This window comes from Zalophus californianus, chromosome 4 (assembly GCF_009762305.2).
Source record: "Zalophus californianus isolate mZalCal1 chromosome 4, mZalCal1.pri.v2, whole genome shotgun sequence".
NCBI lineage: Eukaryota > Metazoa > Chordata > Mammalia > Carnivora > Otariidae > Zalophus > Zalophus californianus.
Genome location: NC_045598.1, coordinates 78,908,619 through 78,936,230, shown reverse-complemented (window position 1 = coordinate 78,936,230; position 27,612 = coordinate 78,908,619). Strand labels below are relative to the sequence as shown.

General features: G+C 38.0%; 1 protein-coding gene across 2 annotated transcripts; it reads left to right on the top strand.

Annotated features, from left to right (window-relative positions):
* Positions 1-5,646: 5,646 nt before the first annotated feature.
* Positions 5,647-25,701, top strand: DNTTIP2 (deoxynucleotidyltransferase terminal interacting protein 2). Of its 2 annotated transcripts, XR_003522702.2 has the most exons (8): positions 5,647-6,163; positions 7,386-9,031; positions 10,622-10,760; positions 13,549-13,644; positions 15,091-15,255; positions 16,676-16,785; positions 23,923-24,172; positions 25,106-25,701. XR_003522702.2 is itself a non-coding variant. In XM_027608952.2 (7 exons), exons 1-7 carry the CDS (start codon positions 6,014-6,016, stop codon positions 24,014-24,016), a joined length of 2,400 nt encoding a protein of 799 aa, XP_027464753.1. In that variant the 5' UTR covers positions 5,647-6,013; the 3' UTR covers positions 24,017-25,701. The 2 variants fall into 2 exon arrangements, 1 of the variants encoding a protein (XP_027464753.1); XM_027608952.2 differs by having other exon boundaries at positions 23,923-25,701.
* The last annotated feature ends 1,911 nt before the right edge of the window (positions 25,702-27,612 follow it).

The following is a 27,612-nucleotide window of genomic DNA, read 5'->3' as shown; positions in this document are numbered from 1 at the left end:
AAATAAAGCTACTCTATTTTGAATGAATGGTCAGACTTTTCCCTACCAGAGCCAAGTAGTAACTGAAATAGGATCTCAGTTTTCAGTGATAAAAGGTCTAAGATTCATTTAATTACATCTCATTTTTGAACAGATTTTCTTTCCAGCTTTTCCACCCAGCATTTTCCATATTGGGGAATGAAATGATTGACAGTTCATCTCTCTGCCAGTTGTACATTTAGAGAAATTTAAAGTTGTTTTAATGAGAATTTAAACCGTTTGTTTTCATAGTCAAATATACCAACTTATGATTCTGAACATATTTTTTAAAGTTAACTTCCTAATGTACCAGAACTTGTACCTGTCATTTCCTCATAAAGTTGTTGATGGGATATGTCAGTTTTATTTTTGAAAACTATGTAACTTTCATTAATATTTTATATTTATAGTTTTCAGAATTAGAAATACACTTAGGACAGGAAAATGTTTTCATTAGATGTGTCCATAGTGGTGTATTACAAAACACAGGCAAAATATAAAGCATTAATATTTATAATAGTCTTTAATTTCACCTATATTATGAGTATTAAGAATTACTTAATTAAAATAAAGTGTGTTGTATATTGTTTAATTGAGTTGTTTGGGTAGTTGAAAGCATCCTAGAGTATTGATTTTGAACTTTTTGAACTCAAACTGAGTATGATTTGAAGATAAATTCTGAATAATTTTTAAATATCCAAGCCGTAAAGCTATTCATGTGTTCATTCAAAGATTTATCAAATGCCTACTATATGCCAGCCACTGTGTAAGGTATTGGCAGACAGACACAGAAATAAACCACCTCTGTCTTCAAGGAGCATATAGTATAGGTTGGCCGGGGGGGGTGGGGGTGGGGGAGAGAGATCTGTACATGAGCAAGAGCAGTAGAGTCCATGTTGTAATGATCAAAGTGGGGAAAAGGGATTGGGGCCAGATAGAAGGAAGTGGGGCTAGGGACTATCTACTGCTAGGAGACTTCCCTGAAGAAATTAGCCTTAGAGTAGGATGAGACAGTGGGTGGGCATTCTGGCAGAGGCCTTTGTTGGCCTTGTTTGTAAATAGGCTTTTATTGAATGATGAACAATTTATATGTAAACTTTAGGAATTCAGTGAAAACACGTTCTTAAAGAGCTTGCCCTTACAGATAGAAAGGAATGGCTTCTGTTGAGACAAGAGTAAGTAAGGTTGGAGGGGTGCCTGGGTGGCTCAGTCGTTAGGCATCTGCCTTTGGCTCAGGTCATGATTCCAGTGTCTTGAAATCGAGCCCGGCCATCGGGCTCCCTGCTCCGTGGTAAACCTGCTTCTCCCTCTCCCACTCCCCCTGCTTGTGTTGCCTCCCTTGCTGTGTCTCTCTCTGCCAATATAAATAAAATTAAAAAAAAAAAAAAAGAGTAAGTAAGGTTGGAAACAGAATTTTATTAAAAAAAGAAAAAAAGGCTAAAACTTGCCCAAATCCCCCAAATAGAATATGGCTGTTATAGTTTCACTACCAGAAAAGCCAAACAAAACTTTAATATGTATCTCTCAGCAATGAATAAATGTATAAAGTGTCATACAAGATATTTATGTGTCTGTTGGTCCATTATTTTGAAAGGTTCATGTTTTACAATATGCATTACTTACTTTGACTCAGCTGTGTTTTCCTTGTTTCTTTCCTCACTGTTGATTCCTGCATCCTACTCCATTTAAGTTCGCTTTTTTCTTAAGTATGTCATTAGTGATTCTTTCACTGAAGGTCTTTGTCTTTGGGCACAGTAAACTTTGTAGGTCCTGTTTGTCTGCAAATGTCTTCATTTTGTTCTCAATCTTAAGTGATCATTTGACATTATAGAATTTTAAGTTTCCACATACTTTCCCTGAGCAATGATTTCCAGTATATATACTCTTCCTGATGAAACTCTGGATTTCCTTCCCTAGAAGTAGTGTCTTTCTCTAGTCTTTTTTTTTTTAGTTGAAAATTTCGACTTATTTTGATGTGTATGGAATTAGAACAAAGCAGGAAAATTAAAACTGGCTGCAAAGCTTTTTGATAACAAAAAAACCATAAAAGAAAACACTGATAACTGGATTTAATCAAAATTTAAATCTTCTGTTCCTTAAAAGGCACTTAAGAAAGTGAAAATACAAGCCATAGACTGGGGGAAAATATTTCCAATACATACTTCTGATGAAAAATAAGGCATAATCAAATTATTTTTAAATTGCACTTCAAAGGACACTGTCAAGAAAGTGGAGAGACACCCCACAGAGTGATTAACATATGAATAGCCAATGAAACATTAAAAGATGCTTAAAACATCATTATCAGGGAAATGCAATTTAAAACCATATGGAAACATCACTAGAATACAAAATAGCTACAATTTTAAAAGGCTGACAGTACCAAGTGTTGGCAAGGATATGCAGCAAGCAGAACTCTCATATTGCTGGTGGGAACATAAAATGGTATGACTACTATGGAAAATATCTTGGCATTTCTTACAAAATTCAATGTTCACTTACCATATGGCCCAGCAATTATTCTCCTAGGTATACAGAGAAATACAGATGTCCAAAAAGAACATATATAAATGTTTATAGCACTTATATTAGCTGAAAACTGAAAACCACCCAAATGCTATTATCAGTTGAATGGATAAATGAACTGTATTATAATCATACAATGGATACAGAGCAATAAAAATTATATACAGTAACATGAATCTCAGACACATGCTGAGTGAAAGAAGCTAGACATGAAAGAGCGAGTACTTACATGAAATTTTAGAGCAGACAAAATTATTTGATAATGACATTTATTGCTGTTTCTGGGTACCTTAAGGTGTCTCAAAAGGTTGCAGTCAAAGTGTCAGCTGGGATTACAGTCTCACCTATAGGCTCGATTGAGGTGGGTCTACTTCCAAGCTTGCTCATATGGTTGTTGGCTGGATTGAGTTCCTTGTTGGCTATAGGCCAAGAGGCCTTTCTCATTTCCTTGCCACATGGCCCTCTCCATAGGACAGCTCATCACATGCAACTAGCTTCCCACAGAATGAACAGGTGAGACGGTGCAAGAAGGTGGCCTGGCTTTTTTGGTAACCTAATCATGAAAGAGATCTATCACTTTTGACATTCTTTTCATTATCACCAAGTCCAGCCCCCACTCAAGGGTTTGAAACTGGGAGATGGGATCATTGGGGATCATCTTAAAGCCAACTTTAATTTTACATGTAATAATGTGGAATAACTACAAGTAGTATTTATTTTTAGAAGGCTCATGAACTAAAACTCCCATCTTTTGGTTAATGCCTGAAATTCCAGGGAGAGATTCAACGTTTCAGTTTAAGGATTTAATTAGTAAAATATTGACTATCAAGGGAGAGTTTCCCTTTGGGCTTGAGTGATAACTACTGTATTTTCATACTGTATCTACCTAAAATTGTGTATTTGCCCTAAATCCACATTGGGTAAAGAGGGTAGGCAAAAAGGTAGAAATGGAAACAGGGCAGACCTGGGAAGCCCACTTAAAACAAAAACAGAACATGGTACAGTTTTGCCTATTATCAGCCATGTTGATAGACCAGCTCAGTCTTCTCAGATTACGAATATGTACTGACATTTAATTTTGTTTCTTCATCTTGTTAGATTGTAATGTTTGGGAGTTTTTGTTTTACTTTAAGGTGGCCATGCTTGCAAGTGAATATTACACACTGATTTTTTAATATTCCCTAATTTTCTATACCCACTCCTGTGATCTTAATTTCATTTTCATGCATTTGCTCATGTTAAAGTTGTAGAGTTCATGAGTTAGTGCATGTAACCTCCAATAGGTTCACTTTCCTTCCTCTACACCATTCTACCTTCTCTTGAAATCTAACCTGCCTTATGTTCGTCCTCTTACATAGTCTCATTGCTACATGGCCATACTAAAATTCCTTCTTTGGGGTGCCTGGGTGGCTCAATCATTAAGTGTCTGTCTTCAGCTCAGATCATGATCTTGGGGTCCTGGGATTGAGTCCTGGCATTAGGCTCCCTGCTCAACGGGGAGCCTGCTTTCCCTCTCCCTCCTGCTCGTGCTCTCTCTCTCGCTTTTGCTCTCACTCTCCCTCAAATATATAAAGTTTTTAAAAATAATAAAATTCCTTCTTTTTGTTCCTTACCACATTCCCAAGGGTCAATCTAAACCTTTTTCCATCCCTCTAAGCAGATGAATCTTCAGTTTACAGAGAAGATTAAGTTATCCATCCAAAAGCCCCTCTTCTTCCCTCCACTTTAATTTCCTTGCATTCACATTCTCTTTCTACTTCAAATATTAACTCTTCCCTCCTGCCTCAAAGAAAGGAGCATTCTTCTGTAGCTAACTCCATCTCTGTTTTCTTATTCCATTCTTCAGTTGTATTTGGCTCAGCTGCAATAACAGAAAATCTCCAAATAAGTGACTTTAAAAAGTGATGAATCACTAAATTCTACACCTGAAACTAATTATTATACTGTATGTTAACTGGAATTTAAATAAAAACTTGGGGAAAAAAGGTGTTTCAGGTGAGACAGATCTAGAAGTGGGCTGTTGAGGACAGATATGGCAGCTCCATCAGCTGTCAGGGACTCATGTTTTCTCTCTCATGGCTCTGCCATCCCTAAAGTGTGGCCCTTATCTTCATTGCACAAACTTGCTGCTTGAAACCTGAGAATACAGCTTTCCAGGGTGAAAAAGGAAGTTAAAGAAGTCAGGGAGGACCTCCTCTTTTCCTATGTCCCTAAAGAACTACACAATTTATGCCAATTGGCCAAAATTTAGTCAGCCACATTTGGCTGCAAGGGAAACTATGAAAGGACCTATTTAGCTGGGTGGTCATGTGCCCAATGAAAAATCTGTGTTTTTTGACAATTAAGAAAAAAATTGGTTTTCTGTTATATAGATTTGGTGAAGAACTCATCCTTTCTCGCCAACAGTATCCCTTTCCATTCCCCTCAGATATATTCTAACTCTCCATACTTCATCCTAAAAGAACACCAAACACCTTCTCTTGATTCTGGTCATTCTCTTCACTGCAAGAAAAAAAAAATTTTTTTTTATTGCTCTCCTTTTTTAATTTAACATTTCTGGGATGCCTGGGTGGTTCAGATGGTTAAGCATCTGCCGTCGGCTCAGGTCATGATCCCAGGGTCCTGGGATTGAGCCCTGCATCAGGCTCCCTTCTCAGCAGGGAGCCTGCTTCTCCCTCTCCTGCTCCCCCTACTTGTGCTCTGTCAAATAAATAAATAAAATCTTTAAAAAATAAATAAGGGTACCTAGGTGGCTCAGTCGTTAAGCGTCTGCCTTCAGCTCAGGTCACGATCCCAGGGTCCTGGGATCGAGCCCCGCATTGGGCTCCCCGCTCAGCGGGAAGCCTGCTTCTCCCTCTTCCACTCCCCCTGCTTCTGTTCCCTCTCTGGCCCTGTCTCTGTCAAATAAATAAGATCTTTAAAAATAAAAAATTAAAAAAATAAAATTTAACATTTCTTCTTTTCCGCTTATTTCCGATCCCTAGTCACCATCTTACCTTTAGACAGTCTCTGAGTTTCTGGAACATTTAAAAAATACATCTTTACCCTAACCGAGTCTTTTGATTTTTATTTATTAATAAAAAATTAAATTAATATTTAATTTCACGAATAAGACAAGAGTACGTCGTTACAGAAACAAAAATTATAAATAATGCAAACGCCTCATTGGGTCACACCCATGACTACATTTAAAAGACCAAACATATGAGAGGATGGTTGAAGTTGGAAAGAAGATGCGATTTTCCAATTCGTTTGTGTGAAACTGGGACGAGGGCCCTCCGTCACTGCTGTTTCGCCGCCCCAACGAAGGTCTCTCCGTGCCAGAGGTCGGTGGGTCTGACTTTCACCGCACTGGAGTGAACGCTGGAAACCGTCGCCTTGGGAATCCCTAGGTCAGACCCGCCTGACCCAGGTCCGTGGGCCGGAGGCTAGTACGAGATTCTCGTTAGTTCCGGAATCCTCGCGGAAAATGCGAGCGAGACGCTTCTTTGACGTATTTCCGGGGCGCCGGAACAGAGGCAGGCCGAGGTGGCCGCGAGCCGGGAGGATGGTGGTGACCAGGTCCGGGAGGCCTCAGGCCCCGATCCAAGCCACGTTGGCTGAAAACTCCCAGCAGAAGGTAGGAGATGGCAGAGCGCTCTCATTTCTGCCGCTGCTTCACAGAGCGGCACTTAGGGTGATAGGGCGGCGCGAAGGTCCGGCGGAGCAGCGTGAGGAGGAGCAGCGGAAAGGGCCCGAGCTTGTCGCGCGCTGCTGTGTCAGACCCAGTGCTAAGTCCGTAGCTTCCTCTTCAGCCCTCGCTACGGTCGTTTAAGACAGTCCTTAGCATGGAACAGAGAGTCAGGTAACTTGCTTTGGGTAGTTCACCTTCGTAATGGCAGATGCACAGCTGAGGCCTTTTAACCTGTTAAAACCGTACGAAGGAGGCTTAATTTCGGCTACCAAGTGTGAGTCTAACTATAATTAGCAGGGTTGAAGAGGAGGTTACCGTTGTCACGTGGGGAGCTGGTAGTAGCCCCACAGCACTTTATTCTGGAGTGGGGAAGGCTGCAGTGACGCCTCCTGGTGGCTCTCAGTGGCTCTAGTCGTCCGCTGGGTCTGATTCTGTGACGAAGGGAATAGAGTGTTAATTGATGTGTGTATGTAAAGGTAAGGGTAGCGACTGATTCCATTTGTGTGTGTATTCCTTTTTTTTTTTTTAAGATTTTATTTATTTATTAGAGAGCGAGCGAGGGAGAAACAGCATGAGAGGGGAGAGGGTCAGAGGGAGAAGCAGGCTCCCCGCCGAGCCGGGAGCCCGATGTGGGACTCTATCGCAGGACCCCGGGATCATGACCTGAGTCAAAGGCAGTCGCTTAACCAACTGAGCCACCCAGGTGCCCTGTGTGTGTATTCCTGAACACATCTGTGCTCAGAGTTAGTATTTCTTTTCTTCTCTCTTCCCCTTTGTGTCAGAATGTAGGTCCACCAAGCATATTTGGCATTTGATACCTGCAGAAACTTTTCTTTTCAATTAATTGTTTTGCTCCCTAAAATTAGATCTAGGTCTTGGGTGAGGCGAATGAAGCAGGGTCCTGTAAATGCAAAGTCAGATCCAGTATATGTTTTTTGTTTTTTATTGTTAAAAATCATGGGTACTGGTGGTTGTGAGGCAGGGCCTTGCAAATGCAGTGTTAGATCCAGTATTTAGTATTTAGGTGTTTTGTTTTGTGGGTGGTGGTAGTGGTTTTGTGTTAATCTTGTTTACTGAGTTTTTTAGTACCCTCTTAAAATGTTCTCCTGAGAGGAGTACCCTAGTTCCAGTCCTACCTAAATTACAGTGTATTTATTCTGGTTTACAGAATTCTGCTAAAAGAATTCAGGCACATCCAAGAGTCAGGAAGGAATGTCTACCTGTTGACCCAACCACTGCTGAATCACAGACCACTAGAAAACAAAGTCCAGTCTCTAGAACTCCTAAAACCAGAAAGAGGAAGAGCGGAACTGCAATCTCATCTGAAATGAACAAACCATCTACTGATGGAGAGACCTCTGAAGCAGAGTCAAGTTGTTCTTCTGTGTCTGAGCTCCAGGATCCCATTTTAAGAGTAACTAGGAGACGGCAGATCTTAGTTGCATGCACTCCAGTGTCCAGTGTTCGGAAAAGGCTGAAAATAACTCCAATAAATCAGTCTCATATTGAAGAAGACAATGACGATGACTCTGAAGCTGAATCACATGTCTCAGGTATTTCTAGAATTGTGCCGCCCACAGTAATAACTACAAGGACCAGAAGAAGTAAGGCTAAATCTGTAAGAGAGCCAAGCCAAGAATTACGTGCAGAAGCTATTTCTGATGCTGAGTCATCATACTCAGACATTTCTTCATTTTCTGGAGTTGCAACTATGAGAACGAGAAGTATGCAGAAGAAATTACACGCACAAACTGAGGAGAAAGATAATGACATTGTACCAGAAAATGAAAAGCAAATCATAAATGTGCCTGTGAATTCAGAGGATTCAGATACCAGACAAACAACCTGTTTACTGGTAAGATCTCTTCCTCAGATAAATAAGCCAGATTTCTATAATGAAATTCATAATGACTTCGATGATGATTCCTTCCACAGAAATTCAGAAAAAAAACAAACAGTGCAAAAATGCCAACGTTTTAATATAAGAGAGGAGAAAAAGGCCAGTGTTGCATCTCTCAAAGAAATAACAAAGCAGAATAATAAGAATTTAGATCAAGAAACCAAGGGAATAGTAGATGAGGAAAAAGAAATAAATAAGAAAAATTCTCAGTTGGAGAGCCTTTCTGAACCTCAGGACACTGGCATTCAGCGGTTAGTTTCTCAAAGGCATTCAACCCCCCAAAATAATAAGACCACATCAGAGCCCTCAAATCTGAACTGTGAGGCTATAATGAAATCGTTAGCTCAATCATTTGCAGTGGTGGAAGTGGACAGATGGAATGAAGAGAGAAAGAGCACCATAAAAACAAGTGACTTGACAGAATTTGGTGATAGTGGTAGTGATGAAGAAGAGTGCCCAGTTACAGGTATCAGTGAAGACAGGAATGAAGGAAGGGATGTAGATTTTGAGTGTGAAACCAAACTATTCAAGTCTGAGCTCCACACATCCCTGGACAAAGGTGATTCTGTTTTATTAGTTCTCAGCAGTGATGAAAGCCAGCAGTCTGAAAATAGTCAGAATGAAGAGGACACTGTGTGTTTTGTTGAAAATAATGGTCAAAAGGAATCATTAAATGGAGAATCAGAAAATATGCCATGTGACAATGCATTGTTTGTAATTGACACAACTCCTGGATTGAGTACTGATAAACATTTTTACTTGGATGAGGGAGACAAGGCAAGTGAGGTTGCCATTGAGGAGGAAGAAGAGGCAGAAGAGGATGAAAAAAGTGAAGAACCATCAGACCATGACAGAAACAAAGATAGTGAGTTTAGTGATGAAGACGACTTACTAAATAACACAAAGTCTAAACTGTAAGTTTTACCTTTATTTTTAAAAGTAAGTTTTTGATACATATTTCAAGCGGCTGATTTACCATAAAAATATGAAATAGTAGAAAACATGGGAATTGAGAAAGCTACTGCCTCAGGTTCTTTATGGAAGAGCTCTTTAAAAAAGAAAAGATTTATTTATTTGACAGAGACACAGCAAGAGAGGGAACACAAGCAGGGGGAGTGGGAGAGGGAGAAACAGGCTTCCCGCCGAGCAGGGAGCCCGATGCGGGGCTCGATCCCAGATCCCTGAGATCATGACCTGAGCCGAAGGCAGACGCTTAACAACTGAGCCACCCAGGCACCCCTAGAAGAGCTCTTTTATCCAGCATTTCCCTAGTCTATGGCTGCCTGTTAGTCATATTTCTCCCACCAGTGATCTATTCAAAATCATCTAAGATTTTCCTGCATGATTGTTAAGAGCAACATAAAAGGGAAGGAAAGGAACTTTTATCTTTTCTCCAAGCTAACTGTAGAGAAGTTGAAAAATAATCACCTATAATCCTATCACCCGTTGACAAGTGCTAACTTTGGGGGCTATTTCTTTAGTTTCTTTTTTTCTGTTTTAAATTTGTTTTTCTTAGGCACAGGGCTCTGGTGGCCCTGTATCCACTGGAAATACATCCTTGGCCAGAGTCTATACATTAACAGATGCCCAGTTTTCACGCTAAACCAATGAAATAAATCTCTGAGGCTAGCCTCAAGCATACTTATTTTTTAAAAGCCACACTCCTCCCCGGGATAATTCTAATAAACCTTTAGGGTTGAGAATCACTGCCAAACCACTGCAGTAGAACGATTTCACTTTCCAGTAGAGGTTGATCAAAGCTTTCAACTGCTTAGTTTATATGAATAATTAGGGAAGAAAGTATCTGGAAGTCCAAATGTATTTGCTTATAAAAAGGACCTTTCAGTAATATAAAAGTAGAAATTCTTATTACATAAATATAGCAGGAGCCCAGACCCAACTGATTTGGTAGATACGGGCTATGACTTCTGTATTTTTGAAAATCTCTGGTGAGAAATACAGATGTTCACTGCTGTTTAAAACTCACTGATTTAGAGGCACTACCAAATGCCCTTATTTACCCAGAAAAACCTTCTAAATTTGGATAACCTAGAAGTTCAGAACCTGTCTTTCTCATTGGGTTTTAGAAATAGAGAGGTATGTACATTTGTTAACTCACTATCTGTATATGAAGTTGAGCTGAATTGCCAGATATATCTCCTCTTTACAATTCTTTTCTTTATAAAATCCCTTTATGAAGTCTACTGGCATATTATATAGTCTTAATCCTCTTTAAGTTAATCTGAGGAATAGATTTAGATTGGCTCCCAAAAAACTTTTTTCATTCATTATTCATCCTGGAATTTTCTTCTAAATGATTTTATTAGATTTAAAAACGTGTTTCAGTTTTTCAGAAACTCCATTGTAAAAATAAGATTTCCTTTTGGCGGGGGGGTCATTGGCAGTAAAAGGGGAGAGAAGAAAAAAGTGATTTTAAAAATACAGTCTCAGTTGTTTCCATTTTGATCTGATTACTTGATCTTTAAGTGATCATTGTCTTTCAGTCTGAAGTTGACAAGCAGCAGCCTAGACCCTGGTATGAGTATCAAGCAGTTGGGTGGTTTGTATATTAATTTCAATGCAGACAAACTACAGTCAAACAAGAGAACCCTAACACAGATCAACGAGAAAAAGAAAAACGAGGTAAGTTACATGCTGTACTGTTGGTTTTCATAGAACTAACCAATCACTTCTAGACATGATCAGTCTTTGGTAAGAGACTGATTTTCCTGCAGTGAAACCACATTAGCCTACCGTGCTCCTTTTTTCCCCCTGAAAGTCCTAGCTATAAAAGATAACACTTACTAAAAAATAAATTAATACCGGATCAGCATTCCTCTTGCACCCACCATTTATCCTAGGGGTTGTGTTTTATTCTCTTTTCTTGCTGTATTTTTAGTTCATAACTGTTATGGATACTGTTGAGAATCTGAAAACTGTGGGTGCCAATTCCCCCCACCAGGAAAAATATACATGTTTACATAGGCATAAAATTGTACATAAAATTTCAGAAGGGAATTACAGGGTAGGTCATCTCATCTAAACCCTCAGCTTAAGTCACATGGCATGGCTTCTCCAAATCTGTATTCTCTAGCCTTGCTGTCCTTCCAGGTCTTTAAATCCTGTTGTGTCTCTTGCCTGTTTATTCATATGTGCTCAGGCACTTGACCTCCCTAATTGCCCTCCTTCGCTTCTCTGCCTGAACCAGCTACTTCTTTAGTATTCTCTGGCCTGGTTAATGATGCCAAACTCGTTTCCTTTTGCAGTCAGTCACTGAACCTAGCAGATGCTGTTGCTAACATAGTCTACTTTGTTCCCTCCTTTTCACCCCACTGTCACTGGCTAGTGGCAAGCCTTTATTTTTCATCTAGACTTCTGCAATAGCCTCCTTACTCTTTTCTCCAAGCCGCCCTCTGTACTTTTGGTAGATTTCTCTTTTTAAAAACAAAAAGGGGTACCTGGCTGGCTCAGTCAGAAGAGCGTGCGACTCTTAATCTCCAGGTTGTAAGTTAGCACCCCATATTAGGGGTAGATATTACTTCAAAACAAAACGAAATGAAACACAAACCTGATTATGATATTCTTCTGTTTAAGTCTCTCAGAACGTTCAAGGTGCTTCTGTTCCTTCAGCTCTGTCCACCTGCTATGTTCTTACCACTGAAGACTACTGTAGTTCCCTGAACATACCCTGCTCTTTCCCAGGCCAGTGCAGAGATCATAGATCACTGCCTTTGGGAAACATTCTCTGACTCTAGTCCTCTCCACCACCTCCTCTGTGTTTCTGCAACACCAAGTATAGATCTGACTCATTTTTGATCATATTATAATTGTCATTTTACTGTTTTTTAGCTTTATATTCCTAAAACAGGATTTCTCAACCTGGGCTGGATGATTCTTTGTTGTGGGAGGCTGTCTTGTTCATTGTAGGATATGTAGCAGCATCCCTCATGTCTACCCACTAGTTGTCAATAGCATCCACCCCCCCACACCCCTCTGCACATACACCCCAGAAGTGTCTTCAAACATTGCCATTTGCTCCCAGTTGAGAACCACTGTCCTAAAGCTCTTAATAATCTACTAAATAAATATCAAGCTCGAAAGTCTAGACTGCCTCTCTACTATCTGGAAACTTCTAGGGGATTTGGGGATTTCTGAATTGATAATTTCAAATGCTACTGACCAAATTAGTATTTCTGTGAACTGTTTTGAGGGCCAAGGAGCAGTCTTCTTCAGTTCATACCCTATGGGAGATGATGAATTATCCTGAAGACCTTTTAGTGACGTAAACAGTATTATGACAATATTTGTTCATCCTATACAGACAATGCAGAAGTCATTTAGGAAAAGATTAACAGGTTTGACTACACAAAATTTTAAAACTTTCACAATTAACACCTTAACAAAGACAAGTAAAAGACCATAGGTTAATACCACTAAGATACAAAATACCAGTGTTCTGTGAATGCAAGTGTTCTCCCACAGAACACTTACACAGAGCTAATAAATACACAAAAAGATGATCAACAACAAAGGAAAACGGCCATGAGGCACCAGTGAGAACACACAAAAGGATAATACCCCGGGCTGGTGGCAACTTAAAGAAAAAGGGCACTGATTAACCGTTGGTAGGACTTAACATTACTTGAATGCAAGGCAATTTAGCAGTACCTGTCAATATTTAAGTGATGCATTTTGGAATCTTACAGAAATAATCACAAGTGTGCAGAGATTGTGTTTACAGTGTTCAATGGAAAAAGGTTTGATGGAGACAAACTAAATGTCAGAAGAAAAATGTTAGTGCGTAACAGCTATTAAAAGGAATGAAGTTGATCTATGTGTGAATTGATACTGAAAGAGCATCTGAGATATATTGTTGAATTGCAAAAAGACTTATCTAGATAGATGTATATGTTGTTTAATCGAATCTGTATCACTGTACATGTTAATAATACAGTCTCCTTAGATCAGAAGAAGCTGTTTTATCAACATCAAAAGAACTTATTAATAAGACTAGTTAGGGTTGTTTGTTTGTTTGTTTTCAGAGACTTCAAGAGCCATTTTGGCGTTTGTTCCTGTTGACTTTATTTTCCAGTTGTTTGGTGCAAGTGGCTGGTTAGTAAGCCAATAAATACAAGTTAGACACATTAATGTAAATCTGATATGTGCTGATTCAGTTTAGAAAAAGAAATTTAAGATGAATGAAGTTTCCTAAAATAATCCTTCAGTTTGCCTTCTAAAGCATCTTTATTGTGATATAATTTACAGACTAAGGACCGAAACAACTTTGCAGTAGTATGGTTGTGTATAAAGAGGGTTAATATATTTGGAGTAGTCTTCTGTGTGGGAGATATTTCTCTTATAAGGCAAAAGATGTTGGAAAAAATTATATGGTATTCTGATACTATCTTAAAACCACTTTAATATTTTTTAGCTTTTGCAGAAAACCATCATTACTCCTGATTTTGAAAAAAACTACTGTGTTCCACCATATAGTGAATCAAAGCATCAACTTCAGAAAAAACGCAGAGTAAGTATAGTGACTCTCATAATTTAGATTGTTGAGGTGTGTTTGACTATATACATTCAGCTCATACAACATGGTTGTATAATTTAAAAATATGTATTTTCGGGGCACCTGGCTAGCTCATTCAGTAAAGCATGCGACTCTTGATCTCAGGGTTTTGAGTTCTACCCCACATAGGGTGTAAAGATTATTATTTTAAAAAATTAAATTTTAAAAAATAATTAAAATCTTAAAAAATATATATTTGCAAAGAAAGTTTTCACAGATTTAAGGGCCCATAAAATATAGTTCCATAAACACATTTTATGTAGATTTTCACAAAGTGAAAGTGCACCAAGTGGTGCACATAGAGAACAGCTCCCCCCCCCTTTCTTAAAACAGTGACAGCCAGCATATAAGGTCACTGTCCATACTTCTTGGCTTATAGGTACTGTTCACCAAGAGCTAAGAGCTCCGTTGCAGGCCTTTGTAGGGACCTTAATGTAGCCATCTAAAAACCCGGGTCTCTGTAGTCTGCCCAGTGAGAGGATAGGAAACTCTTTTCTTTTGTAAAAATAGGGGATTGTTTCCATCTGCCATTTCAACTAATAAGTGTAAAGAAGTTATTAAGAGAGCTTGGAGGAAATTTGAGGGTGGTGCACCAGTAATCTCTCATCACTAATATGGAATATGCTGGCACATGGTAGACACTCCATAATGTATTCATGAAATAAAAATAAAATTAAGTAAATAACTTGCTAGGAGTTTCCAAAAAATACAACTTTTTTTTAAATTGTAGAAATAATACAGATTTCTGGACTTGTTGGAGTGACTGAGTCACCTTGGTGACTGAATAAAATTGTTAATATTTAAATATAAGCTCCAGAACTGAAAATGTTTTTATACATTATCTCTTGTGTAGGCTATATTGCACAATAAAAATTGAAGCTGTGTATTGTTCTTCCAGCAAGTCAGCAGTTCTTTTTTTTTTTTTTTTTTTTTAATTTTTTTTTATTTTACTTGAGAGAGGGAGAGAGCACAAGCTGGGGGAGCAGCAGCGAGAGAGGGAGAGGCAGACTCCCTGCAAAGCAGGGAGCTGACTCGGGGCTCGATCCCAGGACCCCAGGATCATGACCTGAGCTGAAGGCAGGCACTTAACCGGCTGAGCCACTCAGGCGCCCCTGCAAGTCAGCAGTTCTTACTAAGATAGAAAAAATAAATTTTAAGGAGCCCTCATTTATGAAACTGATAATACTGTGCCTAATTGACCAAAGAAAACACTTACTGTGATTTAACTTCTTTTATGAAAAGTGAATCTGGGGACTAATACATTCTGTTAAGTAACCTCATTTGTTTTTAATTCATGAAGTTTTTTGTATATATAATTTTGGAGGGAATGAGGTATAGTTTATACATTGCTTATTAAAGTTAGAATTTTCTGTTTAATTATTTTTGAAATCTGAATTTCAGAAAGAACGACAGAAAACAGCAGGTGATGGCTGGTTTGGTATGAAAGCTCCAGAATTGACAGATGAACTAAAAAATGATCTCAAAGCACTGAAGATGAGAGCTAGCATGGACCCAAAAAGGTTTTACAAGAAAAATGATAGGGATGGCTTCCCCAAGTATTTCCAGGTATGAAACAAACAATAACGGCGGTGATGTGTGGATTTTAGTTTGGAAGGCATTATAGTGTTCTTACTGTTTACTCTTTAAATAGGTGAATATTTATAGGGCACATCTGCTGAGGCTGTATAATAATGGGCAGAACCCAATTCAGAAAACCTTTTGGCCACCAGCTTGTAATGGCATTCCATATAGAGAGAAGGTGTTGCAGATGGTAACTAAGTTTCCAGGTCATACCTCTAAAAGTTACGGAACCTCTAAGTTGGGTATACCATATATGAATAGTATTAGCCTAACAGCAAGAAGCCTTACATGATGGAGGAGGAAATAGGGAACATTTGCACCAAACTCTTCTTCTCCAGATAAAGAGGCATCCCCAGGCAAATGCTGAAAATAAGTTAAAAGTTGGTTTTCAAAGTGTTTTCAGATGAAAATCCAGATGATTCACCCTCTGGTAGCTGTCACCTTCATTCTGTTCTTTCTTGTCACTTACCTGAATTAGTCTAATAGTCCTTTACCTCCAGGTTTGCTCTCCCTTCTAGTCCATCCTCCGCATTGTAGCCAGTTATCTGTTCTTTTTAAAAAAAGGCGGTCTGTTCATGATACACCTCTGCTCAGTGATATCACAGATAACATTCAGTGATATCTTCAGTGATTCTTTATGACCTGTAGGATAGAGTCTATACAGTCTGCACTCAGACCAGCTCACCAGCTCTTCTGTCACATAGCCCTCCAACACACTTGGAGGAACCTTGACCTCCCTTAGGTAGAGTTGGTCACTTTTTTTTGAGGGCGTCTATAGTGTTTTGTTTAGCATAATAATTATGTTATGCTTTAATCTTTCAGTTACTTGACTGTGGATTTTCCTTAAGACTACGAGCTCCTTGCTGGCAGGGACCAGATATTCTTTGTCTTTATTTCCCAAACACTTAGCACAGTACGTGGCACATAGTGGACACTGTAAATTTTACTTGGTTGAATGTAGGAACAAATGCAGAGTGGTTACTAAGAAGGTTCTATGCTGGTAGCATTTATGATGACCTAGGAGACCAAATAGGTGTATAGTAGAGTTTATGTGTCAATTTTACTAAATTGGGAGACTAAAAAAAGAATTTATATTCTCTGTCCCACTTTTCTAGTTACACTGTTCATCAAGAATTTACTGTCCTGCCTAGCACTAAATTATATAAAAGGATTTTTGGCCTTTTATTGTAAATTCTAGTGAAATGTCATTAGTAGGACCCAGTGCCAATTGAATAGGTGACTTATTTTTGCTTTTAAAAAATGGCAAATTGACTTTAGTATTGATATCATTTAAGTTGTGTTTTCCATTCCTTTCTATAAATAGACTTTGTTAGAGCTACCCTGAAATATGAAAGCAATTTACCATTCAAGTATTTCATGACTTATTTCAATCAATTGCTCATAGATTGGAACCATTGTTGACAATCCAGCTGACTTCTACCATTCACGAATTCCCAAAAAACAAAGGAAGAGAACTATTGTGGAAGAATTGCTGGCTGATTCTGAGTTCAGAAGGTAAAGGAATTTATGTTTCACTTTGATTTATGTATGTTTTCCTTTAGAATATACATAAACTTTAAAATTTCAAGTAATTTTCAAATGACTTTAGCACAGTGTCAACAGCAGCACTATTTACATTTTGAATGGGATAATTCTTTATTAGGGGGAACTGTCCTGTGTATTGTAGAATGTTTAACAACATCCCTGGCCTCTACCTACTAGATGCCAGTAGCACCCCATCCCCAGTTTGTGACAAAAATGGATGGGTGCAACATTTCCACATGTCCCCTGTTGGGCATAAGCATTCCCAGTTTAGAACCACTGCTTGAGATGGAAGCTTGAAAATATTTGACTGGCTAGAGGAGAATGAGTCTGCAAAGGAGACTAGGAAAGAATAGCTAAGAGGCTATTAAGAAAACCAGGATGGCATAGTGTCACAGAAGTCAAAGGAGGAGAATACTTCGAGCAGATACAAACTGGAGGGAGTGGTTAACAGGAATAATTGCTGCTGAGAGATCAAATTGGGTGATGGGCATTAAGGAGGGCATGTGATGTAATGAGTACTGGGTGTTACATACAACTGATGAATCACTGAACTCTACCTCTGAAACTAATAATACACTGTATGTTAATTAATTGAATTTAAATAAAACTAAAAAAAAGGAAAGAAAAACTAAAAACTTCCTTTGGATATACATGGAGGTCAAAACATTCTTGCCAGGAGTTTTAGGGGAGTGATGAGGAGGAAACCAGACTGAAGAGGATTGGAGAGTTTGTTGAAAAGAAGAAATGGAGACAGTTCTTTGAAGTTTGAGAAGAGGGAGAGAGGCGAGACTAGTAGTGGGCATGGAGTTTTTAAGATGGGAGCATTTGGGAATATGTTTAAATGTACTTGAAGCCACTATGTATATATTATAGGAGATTTAAAAGCATACCTCACATAGAAACCCTTGTTGAACTTCCAGATTGGTTTAATAGCAAAAGTGAAAAGAACTGTTCAGGGTTTTAAAAACTTTTGTCAGCATGGAAAACAGATTTAACACAAGTGTTATTTATGTAAGCCATTTAATTAGTTTGGGTAATGGTAAAAATTTTTAGAAATAAGCAGTGCTCTTTTCTTATTACTCTCTCCTTGGAAATCTCATCCCCTGCAGGGCTTTAATTATAATGTATATACTGTTGGCTTCCAAATGCAGGATGTGTAGTCCAGATCGCTCCTGAGTCTAGACCCACATATCCAGCTGCTGCCTCAGGAACATCCAGGGGTTTCTCATAAGCACCTCTATGAGTTAACTTGGCCTTTCCTGTGCAATCTAATCCTCTCCCAGTGCTCTGTATCTCATGACTGAACAGTATCACCATCCATCCATCAGCAAGTCCTTGACACCTCCTCCTTCAGTCCACATTCATACTGTCAGTCTCTCCCATTTCCTAACTGTCTCTCAAGCCTTTTTCTCCATCCCCACACAGGCATGGTGCAAGCTGATTAAGTCTTTGTTTACTGTGTTAACTATGTTCTGGTTAAAAATTGACCTGTATTTTGTAATCTTGATGATAGCAATCTCAGAAATCACAGCAGCGTTGATAGTGCTTTTACTAAAAAATAGCGTGAGGAAGTTGGGAGAGTAAACTAGAAATTTTGTAGAATGAAACTCATAAAACTGCAGGTTAGAGGTAGTGTTCTTAGTTCATTTTTCCCATACTTCAGTCACTGAGTACCATTTTCACAATGTTTGCATTATCTGTATGCTGCCTGCTTTATTTTAAAAGGAAACTTTATATTGTCTACTGTAAATGGGTTTGTTGGCTTATAATTTTTATAATGTCCATGAAGATAAATACATTGCTTAAAGTAAATATTGTCTACCACCTAAATTTATGTTATCACACTATGCGAAACACTCTACTAGCCAATCTCCATGGAATGTTTTAATTCCTTCTACAACCTCTTTAAGAGGTTTCTGGCCTCTGAACACTTTGGGATAGGAACTTCATTGAATGTATTTAATACGTCATATGTTCATTAGTAGGAATGTCTTGGGACAGAAGAAGTAAGTGTAATATACAGGAGAAAATGTGATTTTCTGTGTTGTATGTGGTTTTTGGTTTTGTTTGTTGAGGTATAATTGACTTACAGTGTTCCATTAGTTCCAGGTATGCAATGTAGGGTTTGACAATTCTATACATTACAAAATGCTCACTGCTCTAAGTGTAGTCACCATCTGTCACCATACAACACTGTTGTAATATTATTGACGGTATTGCCGATACTGTGCTTTTCATCTCCATGACTTATTGTATAACTGGAAGTTTGTATCTCTTTATTCCCCTTCACCTATTTCACCCATCCCCCACCTCTGGCAACCACCAGTTTATTCTCTGTCTCTCTCTGAGGAACCTCCATACTGTTTTGGCGCAACCATAGTGGTTGTGCCAAATTACATTCCTACCAACAAAAGCACAAGGGTTCCTTTTTCTCCACATCCTCACTAACACTTGTTACTTCTTTTTGATACTAGGCATTCGGACTAGTATTTGAGAGTCTGTTTTGTTTGCTTTTTTAGATTCTACTTATAAGTGAAATCATATGGTATTTATCTTTCTCTGTGTGACTTACTTCACTTGGCTTAATACCCTCTAGGTCCATCCATGTTGTCCTGAATGGCAAGATTTCATTCTTTTATATGGCTCGGTAATATTCCTGTGTGTGTGTGTGTGTGTGTGTGTGTGTGTGTGTGTGTGTGTGTGTCTCACATCATCTTTATTCATTCATCTATTGATGGGACACGGGTTGCTTCCATATCTTGGCTATTGTAAATAATGCTGGGGTGCATATATCTTTTTGAGTTAGTGTTTTTGTTTTATTTGGGTAAATACCCAGTAGTGGAATTACTAAGTCATGGTATTTTTATTTTTAATTTTTTGAGGAACCTCTACATTGTTTTCTATGGTGGTTACACCAATTTACATTCCTACAAACAGTACATGAAGGTTCCTTTTCTCCAAATCCTTGCCAACATTTGTTATTTCTTGTATTTTTGATATCAGCCATTCTGACTGGTATGATGTGATGTCGCACTGTGATTTTGATTTGCATTTGCCTTGTGATAAGTGATGTTGAGCATCTTTTCATGTGTGCATTGCCCTTCTGTATATCTTCTTTGGGGAAATGTTCAGGTCCTCTGACCATTTTTTAATCAGATTGTTTGGTTTTTTGGTGTGAGTTGTGTAGGTTACTTATATATTTTGGATATAACTCCTTATCATTTGCACATGAATCTTCTTCCATTCAGTAGGTTGCCTTTTTGTTTTATTGGTTTCCTTTGCTCTGCAGAAGCTTTTTATTTTGGTGTAGTCCCACTTGTTTATTTTTAATTTTTTTTCCCTTGCCTGAAGAGACATATCCATAAATATTTTATTGCTAGGACTTAATGTCCCGAGAGATTGGTGCCTATGTTGTCTTTTAGGGGTTTTACGGTTTTAGGTCTGACATGTAGGTCTTTCATCCATTTTGATTTTTGCGTGTGGTATGAGAAAGTGGTCCAGTTTCATTCTTTTGCATGTAGCTGGTTTTCCCAACACCATTTATTAAAAAGACTGTTTTTCTCCATTGTATATTCTTGCCTCCTTTGTCATAGATTAATTGACCATGTAAGTGTGTGTTTATCTGCGGGCTCTCTTCTGTTCCACTGATCTGTTTTTGTGCCAGTATCTTACTGTTTTGATTACTATAGCTTTGTAGTATATCTTGAAATCTGGGTTTTTGATACCTCTAGCTTTGTTGTTCTTTCTTAAGATTGCTTTGGCTATTTGAGGTCTTTTGTGGTTCCATACAAATTTTAGGATTATATGTTCTAGCTCTGCAAAAAATGCTATTGTGATATTTTGCTAGGAATTGCATTGAATCTGTATATTGCATTGGGTACTATGGACATTTTAAGAATATTAATTCTTCCATGAGCATGATATCTTTCCATTTGTGTTGTCTTCAGTTTTTTTCATCAGTGTCTTACAGCTATCAATCTCCTTGGTTAAATTTATTCCTAGGTATTTTGTTCTTTCTGTGGTACAATTGTAAATGGGATTGTTTTCTTAACTTTTCTTTCCGCTACTTTGTTATTAGTGTATAGAAACATAGCATTTCTGTATATTAATTTTGTATCCTGCAGTTTAACTGAATTCATTTATTCTGATAGTTTTTGGTGGTGTCTTTAGGGTTTTCTTTATGTAGTGTCATGTCATCTGTAAATAGTGACACTTTTACTTCTTCCTTCCCAATTTAGATGCCTTTTATTTTTCTTATTTAATTGCTGCAGCTAGGATTTCTGGTACTATATTGAATAAAAGCAGTGAGAATGGACATCCTTGTTTTGTTCCTAATCTTAGAGGGGAAAGCTCTTGGTTTTTCACCATTGGGTATCACGTTAGTTGTGTATTTTTCATATGTGGACTTTATTGTGTTGAGGTATGTTTCCTCTAAACCCACTTTGTTGAGTTTTTTATTGTTATGTTAATCACCATACATTACATCATTAGTTTTTGATGTAGTGTTCTATGATTCATTGTCTATAACACCCAGTGCTTCACGCAGAACGTGCCCTCTTTAATACCCATCACCAGGCTAATCCATCCCCCAACCCCCTCTCCTCTAGAACCCTCAGTTTGTTTCTCAGAGTCCATAGTCTCTCATGGTTTGTCTCCCCCTCCGATTTCTCCCCCCCTTCATTTTTCTCTTCTTTTTTTTTTTTTTTTTTTAACGTATAATGTATTATTTGTTTCAGAGGTACAGGTCTGTGATTCATCAGTCTTACACAATTCACAGTGCTCACCATAGCACATACCCTCCCCAATGACTATCACCCAGCCACCCCATCCCTCCCACCCCCCACCACTCCAGCAACCCTTTGTTTCCTGAGATTAAGAATTCCTCATATGATACGTCTTTCTCTGATTGACTTATTTCGCTGAGCATAATACCTTCCAGTTTCATCCATGTCATTGCAAATGGCAAGAGTTCATTCCTTTTGATGGCTATATAATATTCCATTGTGTGCGCACGCGCGCGTGTGTGGGTATGTGTGTATATACCACATCTTCTTTATCCATTCATCTGTCGATGGACATCTTGGCTCTTTCCATAGTTTGGCTTTTGTGGACATTGCTGCTGTAAACATCGGGGTGCACGTAGCCCTTCGGATCCCTACATTTCTATCTTTGGGGTAAATACCCAATAGTGCAATTGCTGGGTCGTAGGGTAGCTCTATTTTCAACTTTTTGAGGACCCTCTTTCCCAGAGTGGCTGCACCAGCTTGCATTCCCACCAACAGTGTAAGAAGGTTCCCCTTTCTCCGCATCCCCGCCAACATCTGTCATTTCCTGACTTGTTAATTTTAGCCATTCTGACTGGTGTGAGGTGGTATCTCATTGAGGTTTTGATTTGGATTTCCCCGATGCTGAGCAATATTGAGCACTTTTTCATGTGTCTGTTGGCCATTTGGATGTCTTCTTTGGAAAAATGTCTGTTCATGTCTTCTGCCCATTTCTTGATTGGATCATTTGTTCTTTGGGTGTTGAGTTTGATAAGTTTTTTATAGATTTTTAAAAGAGTTTTTAAATCATGAATGGATGTTGTACTTTGACTTTTTTTAAAAGATGCCGGGGGATGGGGTGGTCAGAGGGAGAGAGAGAGAATCCTAAGCAGGCTCCACACCCAGCACGGAGCCCACCACGGGGCTTGATCTCACTACCCTGAGATCATGACCTGAGCCAAAATCAAGAGTCCCAACACTTAACCAACTGAGCCACACAGACACCTCAACAAATGGTTTGCTTTTTTTTTTTTCCATCAGCTTTTGAGATGATCATATGGTTTTTATTCTTTTCTTGTCAATGTACATTGATTTGCAGATATTGTACTGCTCTTGCATACATGGATCAAATCCCACTTGATTGTGGTAAATGATGTTTTTAATGTATTGTTGGATTCGGTTTGCTAATATTTTGTTGAGAACTTTTGCATCTTTGTTCATCAGGCATATAGACCTGTAGTTTCTTTTTTTGTAGTGTCTTTGTCTGGCTTTGGTATTAGAGAAATGCTGGCCTCGTGAAATGAATTTGGAAGTTTTCCTTCCTTTTCTATTTTTTGGCATAGTTTGGGAAGAATAGGTATTAACTCTTCTTTAAATGTTTGGAAGAATTCAGCTGTGAATCCATCTGGTCTTGAATTTTGTTGGGAGTCTTTTGATTACTGATTCAGTTTTGTTACTAGTAATAGATCTGTTCAAATTTTCTATTTCTTCCTGATTGTTTAGTTTTAGAAGATTGTCCGTTTCTAGCAATCCATTTGTTTTCTAGATTGTCCCAATTTATTGGCATATACTTTTTCATAGTATCCTCTTGTAATTCTTTGTATTCCTGTGGCATCTGTTAATTCTTCATTTCTGATTTTGAGTTCTCTTTTTTCTTAATGAGTCTGGCTTTTTTGTTTTTTTAGCCTCTATTTTATTTCTGCTCTAATCTCATTTTTTCCATCCTTGATTAGGTTCAAACTGAACTGATAAGCCCTTCTTTTGAACTTCTGTGGACCACATTTATCAATATTTACCACAGTGGCAATTAAAATTAAAAAACTTTAAAAATATTTATTGATTCCTTTTAAAATAAAACATACCATTACACATTGACATATATTTTCATGAACAAAACAAAAATGATTTAGTGCAGATCTCTTTAATGTCTGACTTTAATGTCTGGCTTAAAGATAGTTGGAGCCTCATACCTGCTTCTACATCAGTCTGCTATTTTTACATTTCATCCTATAAAAATCTTTAAAGCATTTGATATCATCTGATAACTGGATATGGTACATGGGCCTCCAGTGGTTGAAAGTTTTCAAAAGCCCTCCCTTATAGTTGCCATTTTTTTCTCACGGCAGGCTCAGACTGCAGGCTCTACGAGGGTAGGGACTATGGTTGTCTTGGTCACTGCTCAGTCCCGCAGCTCCAAATATGGCTCCACATGGTGGAATTTAGTACAAATATGCTAAAATAGTGAAAATGCAAACAGTTTTTGGAGATTTAGTAGTTACACCACCCCATCACATTAACTTCTGTTATCATACTTTAGAACTTAAAAGTTTGGTTTTCTTTTTAGATATAACCGAAGGAAGTACTCAGAGATCATGGCTGAAAAAGCAGCAAATGCAGCAGGAAAGAAGTTTCGGAAGAAGAAGAAATTTCGCAATTAAGATTCACCAAGCAAGCCACAGTATTTTATATCTCCCTTTATTTACTCAAGATGTTTTGAAAATTAACATCATCACACAAATTAATATAGACTGGCCCTGTTTGAAAAAAGTTGACTTGAGGGAAAATCAGTCATATACCCTTTGGGATAAAAACAGGTGTGTCTACAAAAAACCCACCCATGCTTAGACCCTTTGAGGGAGAAAAAGGGAAACCTCAACCATTTTAAGATGAATAACACTTTCGTAAAGTTTTCAACACTTGATTATTTGAAGAAAATTGAATTAAACATTTAGAAGGTATAAAGTTTGTTAACATATACAAAAAACTTTAAAATTACATGATCAAAGCTAAACAATACTATAGAGTGAGCGCACGCGCGTGTGTTAGTGTGTAGGGGGAGATGGTATACCAGAAATGCCAGGTGTGTTTGTGTGTAGAGTGGAGACAGTATACCCGAAATGCCCCTTTCTAAGTTCAGGTCCAGAAAATTGGTGAAGCTGGGATACAGAAATCTGCTTGTTAGCATTAAAAGTCACAGTTGAAACCAGAGTATTCTTGGAGCAAAGGTATGTTAGTATGTGACAGAAGAACTAAATGCAGCTATATAAAAAGGACTTAAAAAGGTAATGAAGACTTCCTAGAAAGTTTGGGTTAAAGGTCGATGAAGCAAGAGAACTGTTTTCTTTCTTTAGGAAATGAAACGGGAGAAAAGATTAATTTTATCCAGAGTCAATGTTGTGTTCCAGGTGAATTAGTCTTATTAAATCAGTATAATTTTAACCTGGTCAGAAATAATTTTAAATTGGTTCAGTTTATTTCATCTCCAGTAGCAGTATACATCCTGACTGATGTATTTGTGGTACCTAAGGAGTGTTGGCCATTTCTCGTAATGATTCTTTGTGGATTCTTCCTTTAATATCATTATTTATGGAACCTCTCTTTTCCCAGCAAACTGCTTGGGATTTCAATAAATATAAAATTTCGTATTTTGTATATATTGCTTGGGATCATAACCAACCTAGTAATAGAACTGACAATGACATTCATAGGTGGAGTTAGGCAAGTATCTTATCTGTTCTCTTTTTCAGAAAAACTTATATTCCAAGAATATTAAGTTTTGCCTTCCACTGGGTAAAATAAGGACCCGCTATGAAAGAATTAAATACCAAAACAAGAAGAAGAAGTAATAGTTTTACCCTTTGCATATTCTTCCAGAAGGAGTCGTTCTCAGAACATTGCTTCAACTCATGCCACTCCGCCGTAAGAACACTCAGAATTGTTAATCATTTGGTATGATGTCTCTGTGCACAGAAAGTTGAGGACTTACCCAGTTTTTCTCAGGGTCAAGGTGTGGATCAACTTCTTACCTACCATATGATTTTTGGGATGGTTTCTGACTCATGAATGCTACTATAGGTTGAATTATTTGGTACTTGAAAACTGCAGCCATGACATATTTGTGATGTTACAGTTTGTATTACAAGTAAAACAACATTAGTGACCTCTAATCTTTGCCACACAAAAAGCAGCATTAGAGCTTTCTGGATTAGAAGGCAGTGCTAAGGAAAGAGAACTGAGCCTAAGCGCTAAGTCTGCCTCTGTCCTTAAGCCACCGTAGATGTATGTGTTTTCAGTATTTACTTTTAGTTACATTTTAACATGCTCTCTTTTGTTGTCTCCACAGATACATTTTTAATTTTATTTCATTATATGCATTTTTGTAAGCCACTTAGAACAAGACAGAGTTTTTAACAATTACAAAGTACTTAGTGAAATAAACTGAAATGATTCAACTAAAAATCATTTAGTTAATGTTTATTTTAAGGAACCGAAACTGCTAATACAGTTTCTTCATCTCAAATGTGATCTTCAGAAATTTATTTTAAATCATCAAAACCAAAGAAGACTAACAAAGTATAATTACAGGTAAAGGTCAGAAGGAAGTCTTAGTGTTCCCAGCCTTCTACAAATATCTAGATATTTGAATAACGGATGTATTTTCCTTGGTTTTTTTAAGCAAAGCAGTTCTGTTGAGAAGCAGGTTTTAGTGACTTTTGGCTTGTGTCACTGAAGGTTCACTTACTGGAACTTGTCTAAGGCTTCCTGACTATGAGGAAATACCCTGACTCCTCAACTGAGAAGCATTACAAAGCATACAAAGTGCGGACATGGTAGAGTGCAGATGAAAGAAGGGCCTTCAAAATACTGTTAAGAGCTTGAAAGATTTCTGAAACACCCCATCTCGCTGTACACTGCTTTTAAGACCACTTATTAAAATGCCTATAACACAACTAGTTTGTTAAGTGAGGAAATTAGGGAGAGAGGAAAAGGACAGTGGAAGAAATCAGATGGAGCCAGGGTGAAGTTAGTAAAATGATTCCGTGAACCTGTGTGACAGTTGGTAAAGGTGGGCCCTGAGCTTCGTAGTATCTAACACAAAAATCAGTTCTGTGTTCACTATTATTAGAAGATAAAAACAAACTAACTGCTTTAGAGAAACCCCAGTATTCCTAAGACCTGAGAAACTTCTCATGGGTCCCCATAACAAGGATGTCTAATAAGAGGCTATTCTTGGCTGCCCAGAGGATACATGGCAGGATTTTAAAGAAAAAGAAAAGGGGGCTTAAATACAACCTTCAGTAACTGGGATAAACTTATGGGATCCCACTCTTAGTAAGTTACAAGAAAACATCAAATGACAAAAATGTTAATACCATTTCTGAGGTATGTACTTTTCGGTTCACTCTCTCAATCACTGACAACTATTGTTCAGAGTGATAACCCAGAACATTTTACTGAAAGATTTCAGTAAGAGTTGAAACAAAAAATGCTTTCTAACAAGCATCTGACCGGTTGAGATGTAAAATGCAGGTCTTCTCATGATTGCACAAGTTAAAAAGTGAGGAAGAAGTGTTTCTAGTTTAAAAGTGAAGAAGGAATGCTTCCAGTTACCAATAGCTTCCAAGAAGCAGGGTTCATAGCATGACCTGTAATTAAATGTCATAGCAGATCAGTGTTTTATCAAAGAAATGAAACCTCAGAAATGAACTTATGAAACGTGAAGTTGGATAACAGTGGAGAGAGGTTCTGAAGTGGAAAAAAGTTCTCAGTGAATACTTAACATGAATGGTGAGGAAGGCAAAATTATTTTAGATGATGGGTGGTGGACAGTAGATGTTTCAGTTATCGGTGCATAACAAATTACCCCCAAAACTCAGTGACTCAAAAGCACCACCATGTTCTTACATATCCTGATTTGGTGGGCCAGGTGGGTGGTTTGTACTCTACAGCATATCAAATGAGGTCACTCAGTGACTCAGCTAGTAGTGGAGTTGATCTGGAAGGTTCAAGACACTTCCCTAATAACATGCTTAGCACCTTGTAATTTAAAAAAAATATATGAGGACATATGAAATTTTTCTTCAGGATAGCACTGAATTGCTCTAAAACCAAAAGACCCACACACTTTGTGTGGCACTGAAGGCTCTGGCCTGGTTAAGTGGACTGAATTCATAGTTATTTAGGAAATTCTACTCCCCACCTACTTCCTTCCTTGTCCTGAGGGAGAAGGAATTGCTAACTAGATTGAAGTGAG